This window comes from Arachis duranensis, chromosome 5 (genome assembly GCF_000817695.3).
Source record: "Arachis duranensis cultivar V14167 chromosome 5, aradu.V14167.gnm2.J7QH, whole genome shotgun sequence".
Classification (NCBI taxonomy): Eukaryota; Viridiplantae; Streptophyta; class Magnoliopsida; order Fabales; family Fabaceae; genus Arachis; species Arachis duranensis.
Window position 1 is genome coordinate 11,352,007 of NC_029776.3, and position 27,871 is coordinate 11,379,877.

General features: G+C 34.7%; 1 protein-coding gene across 3 annotated transcripts; it reads left to right on the forward strand.

Moving 5' to 3' along the window:
* Positions 1–318: 318 nt before the first annotated feature.
* On the forward strand, positions 319–7,450 carry LOC107488044 (kinesin-like protein KIN-7E). Of its 3 annotated transcripts, none has more exons than XM_052262335.1 (15): positions 319–810; positions 883–983; positions 1,608–2,023; positions 2,520–2,609; positions 2,764–2,864; positions 2,948–3,061; positions 3,128–3,209; positions 3,343–3,410; positions 3,507–3,572; positions 3,666–3,790; positions 3,933–4,269; positions 5,111–5,218; positions 5,312–6,283; positions 6,457–6,776; positions 6,887–7,450. In XM_052262335.1, exons 3-15 carry the CDS (start codon positions 1,813–1,815, stop codon positions 7,206–7,208), a joined length of 2,916 nt encoding a protein of 971 aa, XP_052118295.1. In that variant the 5' UTR covers positions 319–810; positions 883–983; positions 1,608–1,812; the 3' UTR covers positions 7,209–7,450. The 3 variants fall into 3 exon arrangements, with proteins under 3 accessions (XP_052118295.1, XP_015964226.1, XP_020997852.1); XM_016108740.3 differs by having other exon boundaries at positions 319–800; XM_021142193.2 differs by lacking the exons at positions 319–810; positions 883–983 and having other exon boundaries at positions 1,482–2,023.
* Positions 7,451–27,871: the final 20,421 nt, after the last annotated feature.

The window sequence follows — 27,871 nt, forward strand, 5'->3', positions numbered from 1 at the left end:
ATGTGTATAATAAATTCATCTTCTCTGATAATAGAATAAATAATAAAATGTAATTGAGTAAATATCCAAATGTGCGTCTTGGTAATTTTTTTATTTTTTTATTTTAAAAAATCTATTCGTAAGAACTATAAATATATAATTTGAAGAGGACAAATGAAAAGGTGAGTAATAAATGATGCCAGTATGCCACAATCACAATTCAATTCACAACCAATCTGGTTGTTAGATAGATGAGCGAATCTTAAAAACCATTATTCTTCCTCTTCATTCTAAATAGAAAAGTAGAAAACTGCAGTAGTAGTTAGTGACTATGGTACACTTTGTTAGCTGTGTGGAAAGTGGGGGAAAAGGCACCATGTGCTACACCGCCATTTGAAGTGGCATGGTTTAAAGCATTCTTCACCTTTTCTTAAATTCAGCTCATGCATGCCCCCTCCTCTAAATTATGTATCAATTTGGGTATATTGGTAATTTCATGAGTCTAAGTCATTACTATTTTCAAAATATAATATAGTGTTTAGCGCGGTAAAAATATTATTTATTATTTATATCAATGCAATATACAACGCAACGCAACGAAGTAACAAGAAGAAAATTAGGAGGGAGACGTCAAAGCAACACAAAACCCTTTTGGACAGAGAAAGAAAAAGCCATTTCTGCTTTCTCTCTTTACATTCAAGCTCGCTTATCATTGTTATCTTCCTCACTCACTGCATTTGCAATGCATCGCACTTCATACTTCAGAATGTTCTCTTCGATCTTTTCTTCATTCTGAGATGGCATTCAATATCCTGCATGAGGTGAGAAACGGTTAGTTCCCCTTTTGTTCAATTTGTGTTTCCTTTATTTGAATTTTGAACTCTCACATTGTGTTATCAACAGTCAAGGAACAAAAATGCAAGAATTTGGTTTCATGAAGAAAATGTGATGGCAGAATTTGCTGTCGGAGTAACATTCCATCGTCAGAATCTAGCTTCAAAATGGTATATAGTATATCTTTTTCTTTTTTTAAAAAATTTGTTTGCCTTTTCTTTTTCTTCCATATATTCTATTTCTGGAATCTTCTCTCGAGTTCTGTTTGCATTGTGTTGCACAAACTAAAATTAGGAGAAGCTGAAAAAACTGCCAAAAATATCTTTAGAGTGGGTTTTTTGTTGAAACAATTGCACCCGTTCATTTTTTTGTTGTCACTTTGGACAACCCAATTTTCAGATCTTCTCTCTGTCTCTGTCTCTGTTTCTCTCTGTCTCTGAATTCATCTGCAAATGAATTAGGATGAAGAATGTTCCTTTGAAAATTTCTGAATCCTTAAGTCCTTATCACCTCTGGTAAATTTTCTTTAACAAAATTGGACGTTTTTCTATATTTCCATGTGAAGAAGAATTTGACAGTCTGTTCCATGGAATGGGGACCATTTCATAAAAGTCCAAGTTTTTATATTAGAATACAGAAACCACCGCATTCTGTTCTCATAATTGGAAGACCTTGTGATATTAGTCAATTACACCTCTAAATATAAAATTGCATACAATATTAATATGTTTTTTCTCTGCTAAAATGAAGTTGTAACCTACGATTACTATTATTATTTTTTTGTTTTGTTGCAGATAATAATTGGGGTCAAAAATCTTGAGTGGCCCTAGTGTTCCATACCATCCCAACAATGCAACACAGCAAGCTTCATGAAGCATTCAGAAAGAAACTAGTGCTAGATTAACTGAATACAAAAGTAGCATTTGGGTTGCTCCAAATTCAATGACGTGTGATATCATTCTCATAGTTGGAATTAGAGTTTAGAGGAGGTGGGTGAGGATGGGTTCTGTGGGAGGGGAGGAGGCAATGCAAGATCCTGCAGACCGCGAGGAGAGGATTCTTGTTTCTGTTCGCCTTCGACCTCTCAATGACAAGGAGCGTGCAAGGAATGATGTTCCTGAATGGGAATGTATTAATGACACCACTATCATATACAGGAGCGATCTTTCAGCTTCTGATAGGTCCCTGTACCCAACAGCATACACATTTGGTATGAAAACATAACTATTGTATTTGAAAAACAATGATTTAGCTTCTTACTTAAAATTAGCCAGCAGCTGTGGTTTTTATATCCCTGTCTGTCTGCGTGAGTTTATCATATTATTTTCAATTTATTTCTTCAGTGTTTAACGAAAGAATGAATGTTCTTGTCTTGGAGTATAAGGTGGAAATTTACCATAATTGCTGCTGTTCATACCCTTTGTTAATGCTACTATCAATCAATGGCTTTATGTCTCTTCCAGATTATTATTCAGTGTGTGTGGTCTCTTTTTGTTGATATCATCATTCTTCTTGGCAGAAAATATTTACAATGTATGTTACGAAACTGGTAATATCCATGCATGCAGTTGAAGTTGGTGAATTTGTTTTGTCACTGAATTCATTCTGCCAAGATCATGTTAAGCCTATTTTTGTTACTGTCAGTTACATGGACTATGATAAGATTTGCTTCCATGTTCTGATCCACACATTTCTTTTCGCTGCAGACAGAGTATTTAGGGCAGATGCCTCCACTAGGCAAGTTTACGAAGAAGCAGCTAAGGAAGTTGCGCTTTCTGTTGTCAATGGCATCAATTGTGAGTTCTCTTTCTTTCTCTATCTTTTCTTATCTTATTTCTCCCATCTTCTTTTTCTTCCTTCATCAGCATCAGCATTCATTCAACTTCAATGTTGATATCTTCTCTTGCTTTATCCCTTGTGGCTATGGTCTTAAATATTCTATTTGATCAGCAAGCATTTTTGCATATGGACAAACAAGCAGCGGAAAGACATATACTATGAGCGGTGTAACTGAATACACTGTAGCTGACATTTTTAATTACATACAAAAGGTAATTGAACTGCTAACGCTTGCCTGCAATGCTGTGTTTTTCTCCAAACAAATTTTTTTACTTAGATTTTTCCTTTTTTACAGCATACAGAAAGAGAGTTTGTTTTAAAGTTTTCGGCGATTGAAATTTATAATGAGTCTGTCAGGGACCTCCTCAGTACAGATAGTACTCCTCTCAGACTTCTTGACGATCCAGAGGTACATGTCTTCATCTCAAAAGAGGTAGCAAAAGTACATGTCACTAACAGTTTATCATTTTAACAGAGGGGGACAGTTATTGAGAGACTGACTGAGGCAACTATGAGAGACTGGAACCATTTTAAAGAGCTTATTTCTTTCTGTGAAGGTAATGATGGTTTGAGCTATTCTTGCTTCAAAGGACTACCTAGATTGGATTTCTTTATTTTTCTATTTCCCTGTTACAAAATTTTTATCCAGCTAGAGCTGATTGCTTATCCAAATTGATTGCATTTTTTCAGCTCAGAGGCAGATAGGGGAGACATCACTGAATGAAGCAAGCTCCAGATCTCATCAGATTCTCAGACTGGTATTATATGTTATTGTTTTTGTCAAAGGCCTGCAAAATTTGTGAAATTTCATAGTAGACCTTTCTTACATTTCCTAAACAATGTGGTTTCTTCAGACAATTGAAAGTTCTGCATGTGAATTCCTTGGAAATGACAAGTCTAGCTCTCTGGCTGCTTCAGTGGTATGATTAATTTGCTCATTTTATAGGAAATAATTATTATGTCTATGAGGAAATCAAATGGTTTTTTTTTTTGTTGGGGGACGGGGGGCACAGAATTTTGTGGATCTTGCAGGAAGTGAACGCGCTTCCCAAACAAATTCAGCTGGCACAAGGTTGAAAGAAGGTTGCCACATTAATCGCAGCTTACTAACTCTAGGAACTGTTATCCGCAAACTCAGGTTAGCTTGTGAAGTTTGTGTTTCAACGTCTTGTTACATTCTCCAGACCATGTATACATAATATCTGGAACTTTTTAGTTCTCTTGAGTCTTGAGCCAAGATCATAATCTTTTGCCTCACATGCAATTGAATTTGGTTGCAGCAAGGGGAGAAATGGACATATTCCTTTCAGGGATTCAAAGCTAACCCGCATACTGCAGTCGTCGTTAGGGGGTAATGCAAGAACTGCAATCATCTGCACCATGAGCCCTGCACGGATTCATGTTGAACAAACCAGAAACACACTCTTATTTGCAAGTTGTGCCAAAGAAGTGTCAACTAATGCACAAGTTAATGTAGTAGTGTCTGACAAAGCATTGGTCAAGCAATTGCAAAAGGAGTTGGCCAGACTACAAAGTGAATTGAAAACTTCAGGGTCAGCCCACTCTACATCTGATTGTGCAGCATTACTGAGAGAAAAGGATCAAGAAATTGAGATGGTAAGGTTTTTGACTTGTTTCCTGTGTTTTTTAATTTTATGATCCGATGTAGTATGTTGTATTATTCTGACATCACGTCTAGGTAAATGCTAATAAACTCCAGATAGATTAGCCGATAAATTATAGCAACCATCATGTTACATATGGAAAATTTGTATTGTTTATAAGGGTAGTACATGTTACTGGATTGTTCATTCAACTATTTGTTGTTGGTTCTGTATTGTTCTTCTATCCAGGTCTGGTCACATACCTCCTGTATTGTTTTATCTCCTTGGTCACACCTACTTCAATCCTTACACTTATATTGAACTACCATTTTGTATTATTAAATTCCGCCATATATTCTTTCATGGAATATATCTACCTTGGCTGAAAATTTGATAGATTGAAAACTAGATTTTCTTACTTCCTTCCGGTGGTGGATGACGGATTATTTGATGGTCTTTAGTAAAAAAACCATTGGACCTTAAATTTCATTTCTGGCACTGCCTTTATGGTCATTACTTGGCACATTGGTAATCCATCATAATCTTCAGAGAAGCTTGAGTTAATTGTTTTTGTTTCTATTTTTGTAGTTTTTCCTTTTTAAGATATCCCTTAGTCATAGTACATTTAGAATATTTTGACTTTCAGCTGATGTTTTCCATGCTCACTGAAGTATGCTAAACACTTTATGAAAGCATTACATTTTATTGTTGTCATAAAATAACTATTTTTCAAGCTAACTTTGATTTCAGCTATAAAAAGAGACTACTGTTTTTAATATTTATTTATAGTTTGATATCTTTAAGCATATATTTCTTTTGGCCATATACATGAACTATGTTAATTGTACATGCAGTTAAAGACAGAGGTGAAAGAGCTGACTTTGCAGAGGGACGTTGCACAAACTCAAATTAAGGATATGATCCTCCAAGCAATTGGAGATGGCGAGTCTTCAACAGAATTTGTGAGTATATGGCCTATCCTGCTAAAGAATTTAAAGTATTAATTTAATCGGTGGAATAACTTCTCACTGTTAATTTTCTTGCCAAACATTCAGGATAGTGTGTATTCTCAATATCCCAAAATACGTGTGAGAAATGTGTGGGATTTTGGAAATCAAACAGAGGAGCAAAGTTCATTGAGTGTTGACTGCGAGGAGAGTTTACGATCTTTTATTGCATATTCGGATGGACACAGTATCTGCTCTGATGATAACTTGTTTCAACTTCCTGACCTTGACAAGAATCTTCGAATGAGAAGTGCTCCGCTCGTGGTCTCACATATAGGCATTCGAGATGATCAGAAGAACATTGAAGATGAACAAGAAGAGGATGCCGATGATCAGCAAGAAGAGGATTCTTGCAAGGATGTTAAGTGCATTGTGTCTGAGGAGCTAATTAGAATCCCACATACACAGCCAAAAGTGGTTGCTTCAAGCTTAAATACATACACTGATTCTATTGCATCATCTCCTTTTGCAAACGCAGATACCTCGGCATTGGCTGAACCTGATAATAGAAGAGACAAAAAAGATCTGGATTCATATTCACCTGGGTTACAGGAAAACAAAAGGGTGAACCACTTGCGCCAAGATTTTGTTATTCCCTCCCCAGAGAAAAGTTATGCTTCTCCCTGGCTCAGAGAAATCGGTACATCTAGTTCTAGAAGCTTGAGGTTTAGCAGAAGTAGAAGTTGTAGAGCAAGTCTCATGAGGAATTCATCTTCGTATTGGTTCGATGACGAAGAAAGTATTCAGAGCACAACTCCAATAGGGAATGAAAAAGACTTCACTAGAAGACCTGATGTACTTCAAAGCAAGGCTTATGTCCTAGACCAAAACACCTATTTGGAGAGGCTGCCCCCATGGAATGCCGGTGAGAATTCTGTGGAAACTTCTGCCATTGATGATGTACAGAATGTGGAATCCTCCATTGACACGGAAACTAAGAGCAATTGTCCTGAAGCTTCAACAACACAAATAAAAGAAGAGGAAGATCTTAAAACTATGAATTCACCAACTGACCATGAGGTAAGCTTCCATCATGCTTCTTAAATTTGTTTCTTTTCTCTCCTTTTATTTGTCTTTTATCAGCTTGACGGTCAACTATCAGAAACTGGATCCATTTGAGCATTTGTTTTTATTTTTCAACCATTGCTGTTTAACCATGTTAGTTATATAAGTAGCACATTTCTGCTTGGTAGGTGTCCAAGACAGGATTGGATCCTGCAGTATCTGCAAAGAATTTCAAAGACGTTGGTGTGGACCCAGTGCAAGCTGAAGGAGACAGTAGTCCAGACTGGCCTTCAGAATTCAAGAGGCTGCAAAGAGAGATTGTTGAACTCTGGGATGCTTGTTATGTTTCATTGGTTCACAGGACTTACTTTTTCCTTCTATTCCAAGGGGATCCCTCAGATTCTATTTACATGGAAGTAGAGCATAGAAGGCTATCCTATCTTAAGCAGACTTTCTCCCAAGGCAAACACACTGTGGAAGATGGAAGAATTCTTACAGCTCAGTCAAGGTAACAACAACATTTCAATTTTCAAGCATTAAGAAATATAAGAATTGAGGTCATGTTAAATTCTTTGTAACAAGAAGCCAATTAATAATGCTTTTTCTCTTGAAAACCAGTATGAGAACTATTAAAAAAGAGAGGCAGATGCTGTGCAAGCAAATGCTGAGGAGGCTGTCCAAGTCTGAAAGAGAGAACCTCTACTTGAAATGGGGCCTTCTTTTGAGTTCCAAGAATAGGAGATTGCAGTTGGCGAATCGTCTATGGAGTGACACAAAGGACATGGAGCACGTTAGAGAGAGTGCAGCCATTGTTGCAAAGCTGGTTGGTTCAGTTCAGCCAGAGCAAGCTTTTAAGGAGATGTTTGGACTTAACTTTGCCCCAAGCCCCACAAACAGGAAATCTCTTAGTTGGACAAGCAGCATGAGGAATATTTTGTGAGTTTGGATCACTCTTTAGGAAGGTTGATTACGGCCATGTAAATAACACATTGTTCTTTCAGGGGCAAGAGGATGATTTCACTTGTATGTTGCTAACTCAGATTCCTATTGAACTGATTGTAAATTGGTTTGTAACTTGTAAGGGATGTGCAATTCCTCAAAGGTAATTCTTTTCCAAAAATTGTTGTAGATTCTGTGCTGGTGAACATCACAAATATTGAATAGGTTGTATGGTTTTGTGTACTATGTTAGCACCACCGTTGTCACATTATCTTCTTTCATCATTTATTATTATTTTACTAAATGGTGTTATCAAATCAAGAATTATTCAACCAGTTATCTTATACATACAAATTTTTTTTGACAATTAAGTCCAACCAAATTTACCCAAACTCAACAAAAACCAATTTTAGATTAGAGAGCCTATAAATATACGCTCCTACAACTGTTTACTAGTGCGAACGTTAAATATAAAAAAACACTTCTTCTCCCTCTCCCTCGATCAAACTGAAACGATCAAATTTCAAATAACATTCAAAATCTCTCAAAAATCTTTTAAAATTTTTGCAAAAACTCAAGAAAATTTCAAAGTTATGTTCCAAATTTTCACCGAAAAACATAGAAATAGAAGACCAAAGATTATTGAAGATACTATTCACTAATTATTCATTTTTTTTCACTTTTCTCTTTTGCATTTTCGATCGTGAAATACTAGATAGTCATATTTCTGTTTATTTAGTAGATTTATTTTGTATTCTTGCGTTCAAGTACATATTATTGTTCTCATTATACTGTTCATTTGGCGATAATATTGTTAGATCGATGTAAAAATGTTACGTAGTGTTTCTCGTATAGTTTAACCTATAACTGCATTGAATGTGTTTTTGTGCATATTTGAATGTTTGCATATTTTGAACTAAGTTCGTGTGTAATAAACTAGTAATCAATAATAACTTTTGGTGTATTTTGTCTGAATTAAAGTGCACTTAGTGTTGTTGTCCTCTTTTTGTTGTAACTAAGCAACAAAATGTTGTTATAGTGCTTCTGATGTTATTTTGTACATGTTTGAGTGATTTGCATGCGTTTTTTTTTTTTGAGAAATTTTATTCATAGATTTATTGTAACTAGCCTATAGAAATTTATTTTAATACTTCTGGTGTCATTTTGTTTATGTTACATGTCTTTTTAAACTGACATTATGTGATCCAATCAAGAAATAATAGCGATGCATTTAGTTTGTATTTCAGTGTATTTTGTCTGAATTGAGGTGCACTAGGTGTTGTTGTCTTCTTTTTGTTGTAACTAGGTAACAGAATGTTGTAGTACTTCTGATATTATTATGTTCATGTTTGAGTGATTTGTACGTGCTTTTGTCCATTTTTGAGAGATTTTATTCATGAATTTGTTGTAACTAGCCCATAAAATTTTGTTGTAGTGCTTTTAGTATTATTTTGTGCATGTTCATGTTTGATTGAATTGCATGTTTTTTTGAACTGACATTGTGTGATGCAATCAAAAAATAATAGCGGTTTATTTAGTTTGCATTTCGATGTATTTAATGTGAATTAAAGTGCACTTAATGTTGTTGTTACTATTAACTTAATTTATTGTATTTTCTGTTACTGTCCCAGTTTAATGTGTTATTTCATTTTTGTCTTTAGATAAAATTATGCAATATATATGATGAAATGGCTAGAAATAATTGATCCAAAAATGATCAAAAAGAAAAAATATGCATGGAAGAATTGGAAATAGGTAATTATCGTTACAAATAGATAACTCTCTATTACTAAATTAATAGAGTTTAATAAATATTTTTTTAAACTGTAGAAACAAATTGATCATTTTAGAGTCAAATATGCTTCACTCATTCTCTTTGATGAAATAAATCAACTGAAAGATAAAGCTGTTCAAGAATTTGAAGCCATAATGCTCTCCAAGTCATTTGCTACATTATTACATCCTTACTATAAATTTTTATCAGGAGATATTGATAGTAGATAGTTTAATCATCTGTGCAATGTAAAGTTAAAACAAACACTATTTTATAAATATTCAATCCAAGTTTTTCATAAATTTTTTTGCAAATTTAAACTTCTATGAACATGTCTGTACTGTATTAAAATCCTGTTAATATGAATGAATCCAAGTTCATAAAAATGTACAAAAAGAAGAATAATTTCTGTAATACACCAAACTGCTACACCGAATACACCAAAAATTATTCAAATAAATATTGAGAATGCTTAAAATTTTTTTGTAAATTTTCATCAGGAGATATAAAAATGAGTATATACCCATTTTGGTACTCAAAGAATTTCAGACTGGACACTTTACTCCCCAACTAAAATTAATTACTCGATTGGTCCCTAACAATTAATTCCGTCAATCACTTAGGTCCTTTACTCCGTTAACTCTAACGGAAGACAAAATAGTCCCTAACAATTCTAATAGGGGACAAAATGGTCCCTGACAACTCTAACAAGGGACAAATGATCCCTGACCCCTTTATTCGAAAACGACACTATTCTTCCCCAATTTTTATCATATATCGCATAACCCTAACATTCATACTCTCCTTCTTCACCTTCACAGTCTTCTTTTCCATCTTTTCCTTCCTCCTCTTTAACTCCAAGATTAAGCCATGGTGTAATTGTCACACGTGTCGCACCTACCTCAACATGTCATGGACCACACACTTCCTAAATTTTTGTGACTCGTACATCCACCCCTTCTACACTTCACCCACCAAAAACATCCACTTCCACATTTTCGATAACATCACCTCCAACCTCGACACGTTCACGACATCCTCAAGACCAAGTTCCACAACTACTCCAAGGGTACACTTTTCTCCACTCTCCGACAAGCAATATAGATTGTTGGACATTAGGACATCACGAGAAGATTCTCCTTCGACATCATATGCAAATTTTCATTTGAAATAGACACCGAATACTTCATTCCTTCTTTTCCAGAGTCCAAGTTGACAGACAGCTTTGACCTCACATCCAAGCTATCAGTACAACGAGCAATGTCGCCGTTGCCGCTTATATGGAAACTGAAGCAATTACTGAACATTGGTTCAGAGAAGAAGTTGAAGGAAGCGATCGGAGTGGTGGACAATGTGGTCATGGTGATGATAGGGCAGAGGAGGAGGAAGATGGCAACGACGACGACGGGTCTTAACAAATCAGACTTGCTGTCAAGATTCATGGGATCCATCGAAGACAATAACTAGTTGAGAGACATAGGCATTAATTTCCTGAATATGAATTGGTTGAGAACAAGTTGAGAATTTTTTTTCTTGTGAATATTAAATTATAGAGTGTGTATTGTGTAGTTTGAAGTTACAGTGTTAGACTGCTAGTGTTATGCGAGATATGATGAAAATCGGGAGAGAACAGTGTCGTTTCTGAACAGAGGAGATTAGGGACCATTTTGTCCCCTGTTAGAGTTGTCAAGGACTATTTTGTCCTCCGTTAGAGTTAACGGAGTAAAGGACCTAAGTGACTGACGGAATTAATTGTTAGGGACCAATCGAGTAATTAATTTTAGTTGGGGACTAAAGTGTCCAGTCTGAAATTCTTTGAGAACCAAAATGGCTATATACTCTATAAAAATTGTCTAGGTTGAATTTTTACACTGCTTAACTATTGTAACACTGATCTACTATCTAAAAGGTTCAAATGCAAAAATTAAATCATATATTAGCAACGTCCTTCAATATATGTATATAAATTCTTGCAAGATAATTTAATCAGTTGAAGGATTTATCTTCTGAGTTGGAGATATATTCGATTTCCATTTTTCTTCTCTACTATATATAATTAATTGGTTTTTAATTTCATTTTCTTTCTTATTTGTGTTCCGAATGTTCGTATAAAAACTAACAAGTTTAAGTAAAAAATTTGTTAAAAGTAGTGGCACGTAGAGATGAATTAGATTAAAGTTATTTGGTTGATTAAATGACTTGGACGTAGAGATTAATTATTATTCAAATATAAGGCATGAAATTGAAAATAATTCAAGACATACATAAGTATCTTTTGATTAATTAATTTATACAAAAATAAATCACTTGATCTATAAATATGCATGACATATATAACTAATAAAAAAATAGTAACAAAAATTAAATTTAAGCATGTTGCTCAATATTAAATATAAATTTAGTCTTATTGCATGCATCAAAAAAAATTACTGACTACTTGGTTATGCAGACTAAACACCTAACTATATCTCGAGTAGAGCAGAACAACTAGTTCTGTTATCCTAATTAAATTAAACAATCAGAAGGTAATAGTAAAAAATATTAACAGAATCAAATTCGACTCAACCGTGGGTACCAACACTAGGTTAGTTCCATGAGAAAAGCATGCAGCATTGAGATTGGAGGATCAACCGTGGGAAGTTGACGAAGGAGTGTCTTTTACAGGCCAACCAAGTGAACTGTAATAAAGTCACCACTCACCGACAAGCTTATGAGTTATGGTAAAAGGATCTTAATGGAGTTCTGACCTTAGACATGAAGCAATTTTTTTTTTATTATTATAACAAAGCCCAAAAGGAACAAAACAAAACAAACTAGATATAAAACGGGGTAAGGTAGTTTCTCTACTGTCCTTGTGGAAGATTTTTTGTTAACTCCGCAGAAAGGGTGATTCCAGAATAAAAAATCATAGTCTAATTCTATATTTTTCCTAACCAAACAATCTGCACATCTATGTATGTTTGTACAAAAAAAAATTTCATTCTCTCTTTAATAGCTCATTTATTCTAGAGATGGCGAAACTCTCCGTGAGACTGTCCCGAATGGGATCTGACAATAGGGAATTTTTTCTGTGGAAATACGGATGGGGGACAAAATTATCTCGAGGCAGGCGCAGGGATCCGAGCGGGGATCCCCGTCCCATCCCCGCTAATCCCCGAAATTCATAAATTTACTGAATTGTCTTTAATAGTTTATTTCACATATATGTTTTTTAGTCATTTCACACACACATACAGAAACCCAAAACTCCTAATCCTCATTTGCATAACTCTTCTTCAATTCAGAAATTCCTAACGCTGTCCATACTCCATCTAACCTCTCGCCGCTCTCCCTTCTCACCGTATTGTCACACCTCACCGTGCGATGATCCTCACTGCGTCGTGCTCTCTATTTGCGACATTCCTTTCCGTAACTTTGTCGTCGTGTCCATTCTTCTCTCTGTTGCCGCATCTCCCACTTTGTCCACTTCTCTATTCTCTGGCTCGCCGTTGCGTTCCCCCACTGCGTCATTTCGAAAGAAGTCACCATCTTGTCGTTTAGATTTTTTGTATAAAATTTTGTTATTTTTGTATAGAATGGATACTTACATCTCTATTCATATGGAAATTAATAATTAGTTAGAACTATCAGATAGATGGGGAATGGAGTCCCCGCGGGGAATGGGGCCCTGTGGAAAATGGAGATGGGGAGCAATATTCCCCCACGGCAGGGAACGAGGGCGGGAACGGGGAGTAAATCTGGGGGCAGGAATGGGGAGCAGGGAAGCATCTCCCGCCCCCGCCCTGCCCCATTGACATCCCTAACTTATCCTTCTAAAAAGGGATTTCAGGATTTGAGATGTTTTGCAATTTCCTCTCCATTACTGAGCAATTTAACCACACTCCCAACATCACATTCCACAATTAGCCTCTGCACTCTCATTGTCCACGCCATCTGGAGACCTTCCGCTACCCCCCCAAAGTTCAGCCATGAACGCCAAACAAGTCCCGATTCTGTAGGTAAATTTTGCAACCCAGTAGCAGTTACCATTCCTCATTAAGCCGTCGCACCCAGCTTCGCCCTTTTCTCCCTGCGACGTCCTGCGGACCTGGGTTGAGCCCATTGCTTCATGTGTATACTCCACTAAAACAATCTTTAAAAAATTATTCTAAATTTCTAAAAGTTGGTGGATTTAACGCATAGTTGTAAGAACAGAATCGAATCAATCTTAGAATCGCTCAAGGACAATAACCAGTAAAAACAAGTGAAAATCAATATAAAATTGGTCCAATCAAACTGCTGGAAAAAATTTTTAAAATTAATAAAAATGTAATTTAAATTTGAATTTTTTTCATAATTACATACTCCCCTTACCACTAAGCTATGTTATTTCTTATTATTTTTATATGCTAATTATTAATTACATGATAAAAACATACAATAATTTTTTAGATATTATTTTAATTTTATACTCGTTTATATTTAAATTAATTATATTTATTATTATTCATAATTATTAATATTGTTAATTATAATTTATTAAAACTTGATTGTTTTAAAATATTAATAGAAATATATATTTTAAATTTTTATTATTTATATTTTTTATTTATATAAAATTAATTCTATTGATTCTAATAAATTAATAAACTAATAATTTAATTAGTTCGATTATCGATAAATTTTGATCATTATAGTTTAAAAGTCTATGCAGTTATCGTTGTATTTTTTTACAAGGTTTGGAAGTTCTCTTAATCACCTTTTGGTTTCTTTCCATAGCATATATATATATATATATATATAATCTATTCCCGCATCATATTCTGATTTTATTATCCTATAAGTTAGAGCTAATATTTCTAATACTTAAATTTTCATGCACTACAAAAAAAGAACGTTATATAAAGTCAATTATGTATTGGTACGTCTGTAAAAATAATTAATTTTTAAAATTATTATTTTAAAAATTATATAAACACAAATCTAATTGGATTTTTTTTTATAAAACTCTTCGATGCATCAAATTACAATAATTTAAAGTTGGTTGAATTATAAAATAAATTTAAATTAATATAATATACATTATAAACATTTAAATCAAATGGACTAAATTAAAAGAGAAAATTAAACTAATAAAATTTAAATCAAAATAAAGTATATTTATTTTACCTTTTATGCCTATTTAAATTTATAAAATACAAGATGACAGATGAATTAGAACTAGAAAAGTACAGTTAATAATCAATATATTTTGTTAGATTTTTAACTTAACAGAATTTTTGTGCCGTCAAAATCAACATTTTCTACACATACCACAATTTCATTCTTAATTTAGAGTTATCATACAATATAAGTTCTTCTCTATCCTTTTCTCTTAGCATTACCTCCCTGAATCATGACAAAAAGTGGAGGAAATTTAATTAGTTCCATTCCTTTGAATAATAAAAAAAAGGAATGATGTAATACAATTGTCAAAAAATGATATACAGGGGGCTATTTACAACTGCATTAATAGTCGAGTTAAAAGATTTTTTTGCTGATAAATCCTTTTCAACCAGAACTATGGATGGGGGCTTAAAGCAATTTGGGGGAGACTAGTAGGGTTTCGAGTAAAGGAGATTTATCACAATCAATTTCAATTTTTCTTCGATGAGTGGAATGTTATGAGAATTGAAAGAGGCTCCCCATAACTCTTCAAGGACTATGCTCTTCATGTCTAGCGTTGGAAAGTAAGGGTGTGCATTGGAGAACAACTAATCAATGAGATATCATTATGGGCTCAATTTTGGAGAATTTCTAAAACCTTTAAGACGCTGGAAGTTGCTCGAAAGTTTGGGTGAAGGGCTTGGTAAGGTGATGGATGTGGTACTGTTTGATGTTAAAGGGAGAGAGACATGTATCATCAAAGCAAGGGTGGTTATTGATGGAAACTGATCTGTAAAAGACTCTCTTAAAGTCGTTGGTCCTGACAAGTCTCTAATTGAAATGGCGGTTCGGTATGAAAGGCTAAGGATGGTGTGTACGTACTGTATAACTAGAGGCCATGACCACAAAATATGTGTTATATTTTTGGAGGATATAAAGAGAAATATATTAAGGGAGGATAAGATAGGAGAATAGATCAGAGCTGATCAAATTGGTATAAGGGTGGAATCAAGTGAGTCAGCCCCTTCGCAGAAAAAAACCACTCCCAACTACCTGATAGATGGGTTTTTAAACTCGAGTGTCAAAGACAAAAAAAGTACAATCAAGGAGTCAAGAGTCCTGACAGAAACAAAAGACGTGATGAGAAAAAGGAGAATGATAGGAATATAGAGGATGCTATGGTTATAAGCTCGAATCAGATTCAGTTGGGAGGAACAAGTAGTTTCCAAATGAAGCATAATAACATAGGGGTCCTAACTGAAACCCGCATGCCAAGTACTCCTGCTGCTGAATACTCCATCAAATATAAAAGGCTGAAACAGATGGCTAGATCAAACCATAGAAGGATGGAGATGTCCGAAACTAAAAGAAGGGCAAAAGATAAAATGGAGATCGTCTCAGAATCATTAACAGGAGGAGTTATTGGAGATATGGATCAAGAGATGGTGGAAGGTGCCAGTTGTTCAGTGGCACCCAATGCACCATGAGAGTCCTAACGTGGAACTGTCGGAGTTTGGGGAGATCCCTGACAGTCCACAATCTTAAAGGGATGTGCCAATCCGGCTCCTCCGTGGTGATTTTTTCTGTGAAACTAAAAATTAATCTCGAATGGTAGAGCATAAAGTCAAATCATGTAGATATCAAAATTTCACATTAGTAGACTAGAATCAAATATCATGAGGGCTCTAGCATAGAAAGTTCATGTGGAGGTACACATTCTGTTTCAAAACTCTTTTTTCATAATTGCTTCGGTTAAATATGAGAATACGAATGTGAGTTGGAGGTTAGTTGGAGTTTACTTGAGCACTAATAAACTGATTCGAATCAATCAATTCCTGGGTAGCTTTATCATCTTGGGTGATTTCAATATAATTACAAATTATGAAAAAAAAGAGAGAGGGAATATGAGGTCTAATGTCTCCATTAAAAATTTCAATCGTTTCATTGACGATAATCAATTAGTTGATCTTGGGATGATAGGACAGCGATTCACATGGTCAAATCGGAGGGGTGGAGAGGTGTTAATTAGAGAGAGACTTGATCGTTTTATGGCTGGAATGGCTTGGAGGGAGACTTATGTAGATGTGGTGGTCAGAAGATTATCAGAAAAATGGTTCGACTCATGCTCTTCTCTTACTTGATTCAGATCCTTCAAGATGGTCTACCAAAAGAAGATTTAAATTTCAGGAGCGGTGGTGTGAGATTGAGGATATAAGGACACTAATAGTGGAAGTTTGGAGTATGAAAGTTAATGGCTCACCTATGTACGTTTTGGCATAGAAATTGAAGTGTTATAGACACCGTTTAGTGCAATGACAACATCATAACAAATCTAACTCTAAGAAGGTAATTGAATAACTAAATCTTAGGTTGGAACAGCTGAGGACAGCGAGTTATTTTGGTGGGCCAGAGGTATTAGAGGTAGAGAAAAAATTAGAAGAGGTGCTATCAAAAGAAGAATATTTTTTAAAGGAAAAATCAAGATACAAGTGGCTGAAAGAAGAGGATAGCAACACAAAGTTCTTTCATCAGAAGTTCCAAGCTAGAAACCGAAAAAATAAAATTTGGGGAATAGTTCGAAACAATGGTATGATGGCTTCAGATCCACAAAATATTGCTCTGGTAGCTGAAAATTATTTCAAGAAAATATTTTTATCCGCTAACCTATTAGAATATGGTGACATATTCAACTATTTCAGTCCTCCGGTTACATATTTCATAAACCGGAGGCTAATGAGACCAATCTCTACAGAGAAAACTAAGAGATCCACTTTTAGCGTTTGTCCTCAAAGTGCTCCAGGTGAGGATGGCTTCACAACACAATTTTTTTCAGTTTTATTGAGATATTGTGGATGGTGATGATTTTAAGGCAGTTCGTAACTTTTTTGGTGGAGGTAAAATACTCAAGACGATTAACATACACAGATTTGCTTGATCTCTAAGATCCTGGATGCTAGAGACATGTCACAGGTCAGATGTATTAACTTATCCCAATCTTTTATAAGATTATTTCCAAAATTCTGGTACGTAGACTTCATGAGTTTATGAATAAGTTAATAAGTCCAAACCAGAGTGTATTTTTAACGGGTAGATTAATTTCTGACAATATTCTAATAGCTCATGAATGTATGCACTACCTCGAAACTAAGAGGTGTGGATTGGAATGTGAAATGCCTATTAAATTGGATATGAGTAAAGCATATGATAGAGTTGAGTGAAATTTTTTATGGTTCATCATGAAGAGAATGGGTTTTAGAACCAAATAGATTTCTTGGATCAAAGAACTAGTCACTACTATTTCTTACTCTATTCTTGTGGAAGGTCAACTTTATAGATTTTTTAAGCCAACAAGGGGTATCTGGCAAGAAGATCCCTTGTCACCTTATCTATTTCCATTCTGTGTAGAAGGATTATCCTATCTGTTACACAAGGCATATCAAAACAGGTCTATTTATGGGATTCAGATTTGCAGAAGGTCTCCAATAGTTAATCATCTTCTCTTTGCTGACGACTCTATCTTATTTGGGAAGGCTAATGAGGAATTATGCAACAATATCCTATCTCTACCCAATGAATATGAGATGCTTAGTAGGAAGAAAGTTAACTTCCACAAATCAGCAGCTTTTTTCAGTCAAAATACCCCACTCACTAGAAGGCAACAGCTAACAGAGTTACTTAATATAGAGCATGTGAAAGCCCAAGATAAATATCAAGGTCTTCCATCCATTATTCAGAGATCTAAAAGGGCTAAATTCGGTGCAATAAAGGATAAATTTCAAAAAAGAGTTCAAGTTTGGAAGAGGAATATGTTATTAGCAGGTGACAGACATGTTTTAATCAAAGTTGTTGGAGAAGTTATTCTAATATATACGCTTTTATATTTCAAGCTTCCAGTTTCTCTATTGGAAGAAATACACAGAATTCTAAGACAATTTTGGTGGAGTCAGAAGGGAATGGAGAGAAAGATGGCTTGAGTTAGTTGAGATTGTATAACCAGACCCAAAAAGAAAGATGGAGTGAGATTTAAGGATCTTAGAGCCCAAAACCTAGCCTTGCTGGGCAAACAGTTTTAGCGAATTACTACTAAGCCTAATTCGCTACTTGGCGTATGCTCAAAGAAAAATACTATAAATACACTAACCCCCTTTTGGTAGATAAAGGAAACTAACTTTTCTGGGATTGGCAAATTCTACTAGAAGAAAGAAAAGTAGTAGAAAAGGGTTTGAGATGGAGTATAGAATATAGCACAAATGTTCGTATTTAGGATGACCCATGGTTACTCTCACCCTACCCTTTTAGACTCGGTAACAACAACAATTCAGTAACAGACATCAATTGGATACATGATTTACTTACAGTTGATGGAAGATGGAATAAAAAGCTAGTTGAAAGAGTTTTTTCTCCTGAGCTCAGTTCGCGAATTCTCTTCCTGCCACTAAATGACGATAGTGAGGACAAGGTTGAATGAGCCTGAAACAAGAGAAAGCAGTATGGTGTGGCATCGGAGTACTGGGTGGCTTATGATTTTTTTTTCATGCACCAGTTGAGCATCTTCCAACGGTGATGACATATTCAATGCTTTGGAAATCAATCTGGGGGTTAAAATTAAATTACCATCCAAGGTAAGAATTTTTCTGTGGAAAGCAGCTAATGAAAAATTACCTGTACTCAATTTGATCAACCGAAAATTCTCAAATACTTTAGCAATGTGCCCAAGATGCAAAAATGACAACGAAATCATCCTTCACACCTTGGTGCAATGCGGTCCCGCTCCTGAGGTTCAGTCTTTCTCTCCTTTTGCGAATGCTATAGTGTAAAATGGAACTATAGAGTTTGTAATTTGTTAGCAAACGGCAAATAAAGGCATTGAAAGATGACAACCTTCTATGAACCTTCTTGCATCTTTATGTTGGGCGTTGTGGAACACGAGAAATTTGGAGGTCTTTAAAAGTGAGAAACTGGCGACAACAGTAATTGTGAAAACAGTAAAAAAGCTCCAACAATGAATGACTCAAGTTATAGAACACTGTTCTTTGTGAATCTCCAATCTCTTCTATTAGTTTTTCTTTTGTTAGTATTAGTATTTATCAAAGTGAGAGATCTCTCTTTTTTTTGTCTTTATTCTTATAATAAGCAGTATGTTTTTTTTTACAAAATAATGCAATTACATATCTTTAGAAAAAAATGATAATAAAATAATTTATTACTTATCTTATCGTGTAAACAAGACAAATAAAAAAAAATATAAATAATTCTAAAAATACACATAAATATAAATATAAAATTTGATTTATTTATTTTAAAAATTCCTATATATATAACATTAATATAATTATGTATCCTAGTAAAATTTTATAATCCATTTTACAGTGTTGTATTCTTTTATTTTTATTCTAAATCATCTTTTCAACCTTAAAAAAAAAATCTATTTTTGTTACTTTATGACATATTTAAAATGATTTAGTTAATTCATTTAATGTTTGCCATAAATACTACCTTGAAGGTATGGTTGTTCATGGGCCGAATTTCTGACTCTGATCCTAAAAGGCCACCGAATTTATTTTTGATCTGACTCAAAAGTGACTCGAAATATATCATATTAAACCAGGTTGACTCGATGTAAAATTATTATATACAAATTCGTAAATTTTATATACTAAAATAATAAAATTTTATTTTTAAAATTAAATTTAATAAATATTATATCATATTTATACCAGATAAATTATTTTAAAGCAAAAATAAACCGTATAATATAAAAATATTAATTAAAGTATAAAATGTAATATAACATTACTAATTTTATACAAAAATATATTTTTTGTATCATAAAAAATGGCTTCTAAGCGGACCAGGTGACTTGAAGTATAACCCGACCCGAAAATAACATTAGATAAAAAAGATGACAAACCTGAAATCAGGCAAAATATATCTTGGGTCCGAACAGGGCCTTGAACACCCCTACTTAAAAGATCTTAAGATTTGTGGTGTTATAGAGGTATAGTGTGGTTTATTTATTCAAAAATGTGTAACTATTTTATCAAAAACTTACAACTTAATTTGTATTTGGTCTAATCTGGTTTGACCTATTATAAAATATCTTTAGATTCAAATTATTATAAAAGCCTAAATATATTAAAGACTAGATTCAGATGTACTAATTAGTTTGATTGGTTCCTTAGTTTTGATAGACATGTTAAAAATAAATAAATATATAATAATTTTTTATTATTAATAAAATTATTAAATATTTAAATTTATTGTATTTTTAATATTTTAAAAATTTAAAAATTCTTGTAAACATTAAATTTGATATATTATATATAAATAATTTTTACTAAAAAATAGTAATTTTAAATTTTTTTATTTTTTAAAAAAAGATTTTTGTCAAGCCTTTTGAAAAGTTTTAGACTAAGACAGGTTCAATAACACGTCATATTTAGTACTAGTGAGAAAAAAGTCTATATATAAATTATTGTACCTCAAACTCAGATTAATTAACTAAGTGATAAATTTGATCTGTTAAAAATAAAATTTAGTCTAACTTGATCTATTTCTATCTCTATATGTAATGAATAACTACAAGATTTTTTTTAAATACTTAAAGCCCAATTTTTTTTTTAAAAAGATAAGTAAAAAAAATATTTTTATGATAAAAGGTTATCTTTCACAATATTAATTGAGGAAATTTTATTTTTTTATCAACAAATAACAGATAAAATTAAAAAATGGTTAAAGGTCCAATAGAATTTATTATTTTTGTTCGTAATTAATCAACAATTTTTAAAAATACGGACTAAAAATATATTGTTGAATTATTAAACTAAAAAACTGAGTTAATAACTAAAAATACTGGTAAAAAAAAAATAAATTTTGCTGACTCTTAAATTTTTTCTAAAAAAATTTGAAAAGACTCATTTTATATATTTATGTTAATAAATTAACGGAAAATCTTTTGTTCATGTAAAAATAGTAAAATACTACTAGTACTTTACAATATTAAAAGGAAGGTCTTGAAGGGAATAATTATTGAACAAGAGAGAGATGAAGCAAATGGAAAGCTGGTCCCATTGGTGCTCTCTCCACAAAGCTCCAGTCCACTATTTCCGTTATATTTTTTGATGCTTCAGTATTAGGAAGACCCAGGTCTATGCCATTACCAACAACCCTTCCAATATCTGAAAAACAATACAAATGAAGCTGGTCCAATCTTAAATGATATTTGTGTGTTATTCAGTTATTGGGTATGCCCCGTTATGATTCAGTTCACCAATAAAGACTTTGTTTTGACTTGCTCATCAAAATGGAGCAATAAAACGTTACCTGATGCAATTCAATTCTGTCACAAACTGTAACATGTTTAATTGTTTATGGTTAAATTGAATGGCCTACAACGCTACACTCATCAATCACGTTGTCACTCTGGCCACATTAACTACATGTTTCCTAGATGATTTCCTCTACCACGCTAGTGGTAACATACTAACATCCCAGTTTATTTTAATTATATTTATTATTTAATAATTAATTAATTAAAATTATAATAGTTTAATTCTTAACGACAATAGATAACTTTTAAGATATAATCATAATAAATTTCATAATTATTGAATTTGAATAATCTTTGGATGTATGAAAAGACGAAAAAATTAGATGTATTCTTTGAATTCAGTATATAATCAAATTTAATTAGGTAGATAACTCTATTACAAGTTTATAGTAGAAAATCGCGTTATAACTAATCAGTCTAACATACTAATATTTTGTCATAAATATCTCAAACTACAGTTATTCGATCTCTAAATTTATATCTAATAGGTATTTCCAAAGAAAAATGCTAGAGAATTATGAGAAATTTATTATTTTTGACCATCACTTTTAGCCATCAACTCAATTTCTTTAGTATAGTAAACCATCAACATACTTTAGCATACACTTTTAAGCATTGATGACTAACTACTGACAAAAAATAATAAATTCTGATGACTCTTTGACATTCCTCATTTTCAAATCCTAAACGTAGAAAATTTTATAAGGCTTGTAAAGTGACGATTCAAATTGAATGTTTCACCTAAACATGAGTTAGATTCTTTTAACACAATTTGGACATACCTAAGAGTGATTTGAGTTCTTCTTTTCTTATTATATTCCCCTTTCCTATACAAAAATGTTAGGTGGTATATCTCTACTATTTTCTATTATTTTTTCAAATTGTCATTCATATACTTTTTTCACTTTATTATAAAAAAACCATTATCTTATTTCACTTCCTTAAAATCATTCTAAACCTTTTGCCAACTTATAAAAGAATGCAGAAATTATAAGATGCAATAGAACAGTTAACAATGATATATGCCTCAAAATTGTAGTGAAATTATATTAATAAGTGAAGGAATTAATGGACAGAACATAAGTAAGGAAAGAGAAAATAAGACAATTATTAAGAAATTAAGAGAGGAAGAGAAGAGAGACTTATAATAAGGAAAGAAGGAAAAGAGGGAGAAAGAGAATTTAGAAAGAAGAGAGGCAAATACCGCAATTTCCTATCGTCCATGATTCTCCAATTTTCTACTAATAGTGCGTCTTTTGCTGTTGCGTCTCACGCCCTGAACATCCGGACTATGTTCTGTGTGTCTATTTTCTCTAACTAACTCTGCTCCATTATGGTCATTTTGCCCCCACTATATTATTTTTCCATTTAATTACTGCTCCCTTGTTTGTTACGTTACCCCGCTCTTCAACCTCAACTTTGTCTTCAATGTTGAAATCTGGGTAACTTTGGAGGAATTCTGTTTTATCCTCCCAAGTTTTCTCAACCCTTGTACCTAGTCCCCAATGTATCTGCAATTTTTGCACTTTTTGGCCATGTTTCAAGATGACTTGGCAATCCACAATGGTATGCGAACTAAGAATAGGACCTTCTTCACTCGATCAAAGTGGCAGTGGCAAGTATTGCTCATATTGCTTGCCCCTAATTTTCTTGAGGACGGAAATATGAAACACATTGTGAATTTTGGCCTTAGCTGGTAACTTCAGGTGATAAGCTACTGAACTCAACTTTCTACAGATGGGGAAGGGTCCAAAATAACGCAATCTCAACTTTTGGCTGTGACGTAATGCGACAAAGTGCTACCAGTATGGTTGGAACTTAACCAATACTAAGTATCTTTCTGCAAACTCCACGAATCGCCGACGCTTTTTGGTTTAAGTCTTCATGAATTTTTGAGAGCGTAACAAGTTATATTTAAGTTGCTCAATCAAACTGTCCCGAGCTAACAACAGTTCCTGTAATAGAATTTCATCCTTTGCTGAAATTTCATATCTGACCAAGGAAGGGGATCACGTCTATATAAAGCTTTGAACGGAGCCATCTTTATGCTGTTGTGATAAATGAAATTGTACCAAAATTGTGCTCACGGAAGCATGTAAAGCCAGTGCTTGGGATTCTCAAAACATAAGCAACGAAGGTACATTTTCAAAGTCTTGTTCAAGACTTCACTTTAGTCGTCCGTTTGCGGGTGATAGGCTGAGCTCATCGCTAAAGTGGTTCCTTGAGCTCGGAACAATTGCTGCCAAAATTTACTAATAAACACTTTATCACGATTGGAGACAATCGACTTGGAAAAACCATGGAGTTTAACAACATGCTCGATGAAAGCTTCGAAAGCTGTCTTGCTATCAAAATCATAAAGCAGAGCAATAAAATGGGCAAATTTGGTGAGTCTATCAATCACAATCATGATCATCAAGTATCGATGAGAAGGAGGTAAGGATGTAATAAAATCCATGCAAATATCATCCCATATTTGATGCAGAATAGGGAGAGGCTGCACAAAGCCCTAATGGCTTGGTAATCTCGGCCTTAGCTTACTGACATATCAAGTAATTCTAGACATAAATGTCCCTATGCATATCCAGTAGAATTAGGAGCGGATCCAATCAAGAGTTTTAGCGATACCAGAGTGTCCCACGCTCGAACTATCATGGTGCTCATGAAGGATAAGGAGAATGAGGTTGCTGGCTACAGGAAGCACTACTCTATCCTTCCATAATAGAATACTATTTCGGACCGTATAGTGTGGATCAACCTGCTTGTTTTGAAGACATTACTGCCACAACTCTTGCAATTGCGCATCTGCCTCAATTTTCAATTTAAGAGTCCCCATCCATTTCGCATTGGGACGAGACCAAGCTGCGAAAAAATAGCATGAAAGGGCATCAGTGACAACATTTTCATGCCCCCGATTTGTACTGTATCTCATAATCATACCCAAGTAGCTTATGGAACCACTTTTGTTGCTTAGGTGTATGTAGAGTTTGACCTACTAATGCCTTCAAACTTTACTAATCAGTACGAATTTAAATTTCTTTCCCATCAAATAATGTTGAAACTTTGCTACAGCTTTCGTAATCGCATAGAACTCCCTAGCATAAGCTGATTGTTTCTACAACGAATGAGACAACTTCTTTGAAAAGAAGGCTATAGGATGCTTCTCTTGAATAATCACGGCAGCAACCCCTGTCCCTGAGGCGTCAGTCTCATCTTCAAATGGTAGCTCAAAATTTAGAAGAGCTAAGACATGTTTGGATGTAATGGCAGCTTTCAATCGTTTAAAAGCAATTGTAGCTCTATCATCTCAAGCAAAGACATCTTTACGCAATAAATCAGTAAGAGGACTAGCTATGGAGGTATAGTGACGAATGAATCATCGATAGTACCCGGTTAAACCTAGAAATCCCCTCAATTGTTTCACATTGGTTGGTGGAGGCCACTCCATAATAGCTTGAACCTTGGCTTTCTCCATGTGGACGCCACTGTGTGAGATAGTATGCCCTAAATAATCAATTTCATTGGTTCCAAAAGAGCACTTTGACAGCTTAGCATAAAGTCGAAAAAGACCAAGACAAATTTATGCAAGTAAGGTCAGAACACATCATTCATCAAGTTCTGAAATATTGTTGGAGCGTTGGTGAGGCCGAATGGCATGACCAACCATTCGTAAAGGCCTTGGTGAGTGCAGAAAGCTGTTTTGTATCTATCCTTAGGGATGACCAGAATTTGGTGGTAACTAGAACAAAGATCAAGTTTGGAGAAAATGGAAGCGCCGAATAGTTCATCAAGTAATCATCAATCGTAGGAATTGGAAAACTATCTTTAACAGTGATATTGTTTAAGGTTCTATAGTATGTACAGAAGTGCCATGTACCATTTTTCTTTTTTACCAGTAATATTGGAAAGGAAAAGGGACTCTGACTCGATTGAATAATCCCGTCATCTAGCATCTGGTGGACCATCAATTCTATCTAAGCCTTTTGACTGTGAGGGTAGCGGTAGGGTCTAACCTTAACAGGTTTAGCGTCCTTGTGTAGAGGAATACAATGATCATAACGGTGTTGTAGGGGTAGCCAGAAGGCTGCACAAACACCCCAGCATATGAGTGCAGCGATTTTGCCAAATCAGGGTGTATGTCGCCAGGCAGAAGCAAGGAAGAATGAGCAACTTCAACCTGAGGTTGCAGCTGCAATGTGAAAGCCTCATCAATAGAATTAGTATGCACAAGTCTCTTGATATGGTAGAATTCTACCTGAGCTATAGCATTAGCCTTTTCCCGATGTACCGTAATCAAACTACCCTCATGCATGAAACAAATATAAGCTGCCTCATAGTCCATAATATCGGCTCGCAATCGTTTCAACCAAGCGGTTCCAATGACAAGATCACCACCAGCAACATTTAAAACAAATACATCAAGGACCAACACTTTATAGCCCTGCAGTGTCACCTCAAGCAAAGGAATGCGACCTTTAACCTGCATAATGTCAAAAGTTCCCACGATAACTTGGACTCCCAGAGCTGGCTCAATGGAGAGATTCAAAAATTTTGTTCAATCCGCGGCTGGATGAAGCAATCAGAGCTCCCATCATCAATGAGCGCTTGGATTTCTAGTTCACCAAGGTGAGCTTTGATTCAAATAGCAGATTGATCTGACGTGCCATGCATGGCATTGTAAGAAAGGTGACGGTCTATCACCTCTGCATCCAACTGTTGCAAAATATCTTCTTCAGACACACTATATTCCCCACTATTCGCCACTACATTTTTCTCATCATTCGCCACTTGCATAAGCATAAATTGTTGATTCGAGCACTTATGAGCGCTGTGAATTTATCATCACACCAATAACAAAGGCCTTTCTCTCGTTTACTCTGAATCTTTGCTGGTGACAAATGGCAAATTAGGTTTTTAGGTGGTGGTAGGGCTGTCTTCTGAGTTGGTGTGAGAAGCAAGGGAGGTAAGTGGTTTTGTTGAAAGGTACGCGCAGGTGTAAAGGAGCCTTGCGATAGGGACTTAGAGGCTGCCGGACCTGAAGTGTGTCATAGGGATGTCGAAAACTTGTTTTCATAGAGCCTAGCCAAGCTTATAGCACGCATCAGTGAGGGTGTACATTGAGCTTTCACCTCACGACTAATATCGTCCTGTTGATTGCTAATGAAACAGTCGCGTAACACATCAGCAGGTTCGATATGAGTTCTATTAGCAAGAGCTATGAAATCAGTGTAAAAGTCACCTATAGAACCCTGCTGTTGCAGCTTGAAGAGGAGCTTTCTGGGAGACTCGAATAAGGAGGGGCCAAACTCTATTTCAATCGCACGCTTGAGCTGCGTCCATGAACGAAACTGATGGAGTGTTGTGAAATCTGAAACCACGGAATTGCCGAGCCAGTCATGTGCATCGCAGCGAGGCCGATTTTCTCCTCTGCGGGTACTTGAAAGAAATCTAATTATTGATCTGCAGAGATGATCCAACTCAACACAGAAGTACTGTCAAATTTAGGAAGATCGAAGCTCACCCTTCGAGGCTGTGACCACAGACGCGACTATTTGTCAACTCTAGAGTTCGAACCAGGTGGAGACTCAGGAGAGATGGAGTGCTATCGGGACCAATCGAAAAGTAGCTAAGTGTGGGACGATTAAATCGCCTCAAATTTCATATTCGTCGCCTCTTGTGCTCGAGCGCGTTTCGCTCTATTTTCCTTAGCCACTGTTTCTATCATCTGAGACAAACGCTTCAATTCAGCTTCCATCGTCTTCATGCGAGTGTTTTCTACCATGGCAAATGAAAGCACCAATTGAAAGGGTGCAGAAATTATAAGATGTAATAGAACAATAAACAATAGTATATGCCTCGAAATTGTAGTGGAATTATATTAATAATTGAAGGAATTAATGAATAGAACATAAGTAAGGGAGGAGAAAGTATGACAGTTATTAAGAAACTATGAAAAATTGGAATTATTGAGGCAAATAAAAGGGTAGCAGCCATGAATTCCTTGCAAGAACATGAGAGAGGAAGAAAAGAGAGACTTGGAATAAGGAAAGAAAGAAAAGAGGGAGAAAGAGAATTCAAAGAGAAGAGAGACAAATATCACAATTCTCTATCGCCCATGATTCTCCAATTTCCTACTAATAGTGCGTCTTCAGTTGTTGCGTCTCACGCCCTGAACATTTGGACCATGCTCCACGTGTCTACTTCCTCTAACTAACTCTGCCACATTATGGTTATTTTGCCCCCACTATATTGTTTTCTCATTTAGTTACTGCCCCTTTGTTTGTTACAACTTATTCACAAATTTCATTCATACGTTGTATGAGGAGATATCCTCTGTGAATTATGCTAACTATGAAACCAGGAATATGAAGATTTTTTTTCTAAAATAAATCCAACACGAGCTCAGAGATTTGAACAGGATCCGTATTTTCTGCAA

Bases quoted from the DNA above. Each gene is read 5' to 3' on its own strand.
- LOC107488044 (XM_052262335.1), top strand. From the start codon at position 1,813: ATGGGTTCTGTGGGAGGGGAGGAGGCAATGCAAGATCCTGCAGACCGC. The intron at 2,610-2,763 runs GTGAGTTCTCTT...CTATTTGATCAG, and splicing joins TGTTGTCAATGGCATCAATT to CAAGCATTTTTGCATATGGA. The intron at 2,865-2,947 runs GTAATTGAACTG...CCTTTTTTACAG, and splicing joins TTTTTAATTACATACAAAAG to CATACAGAAAGAGAGTTTGT.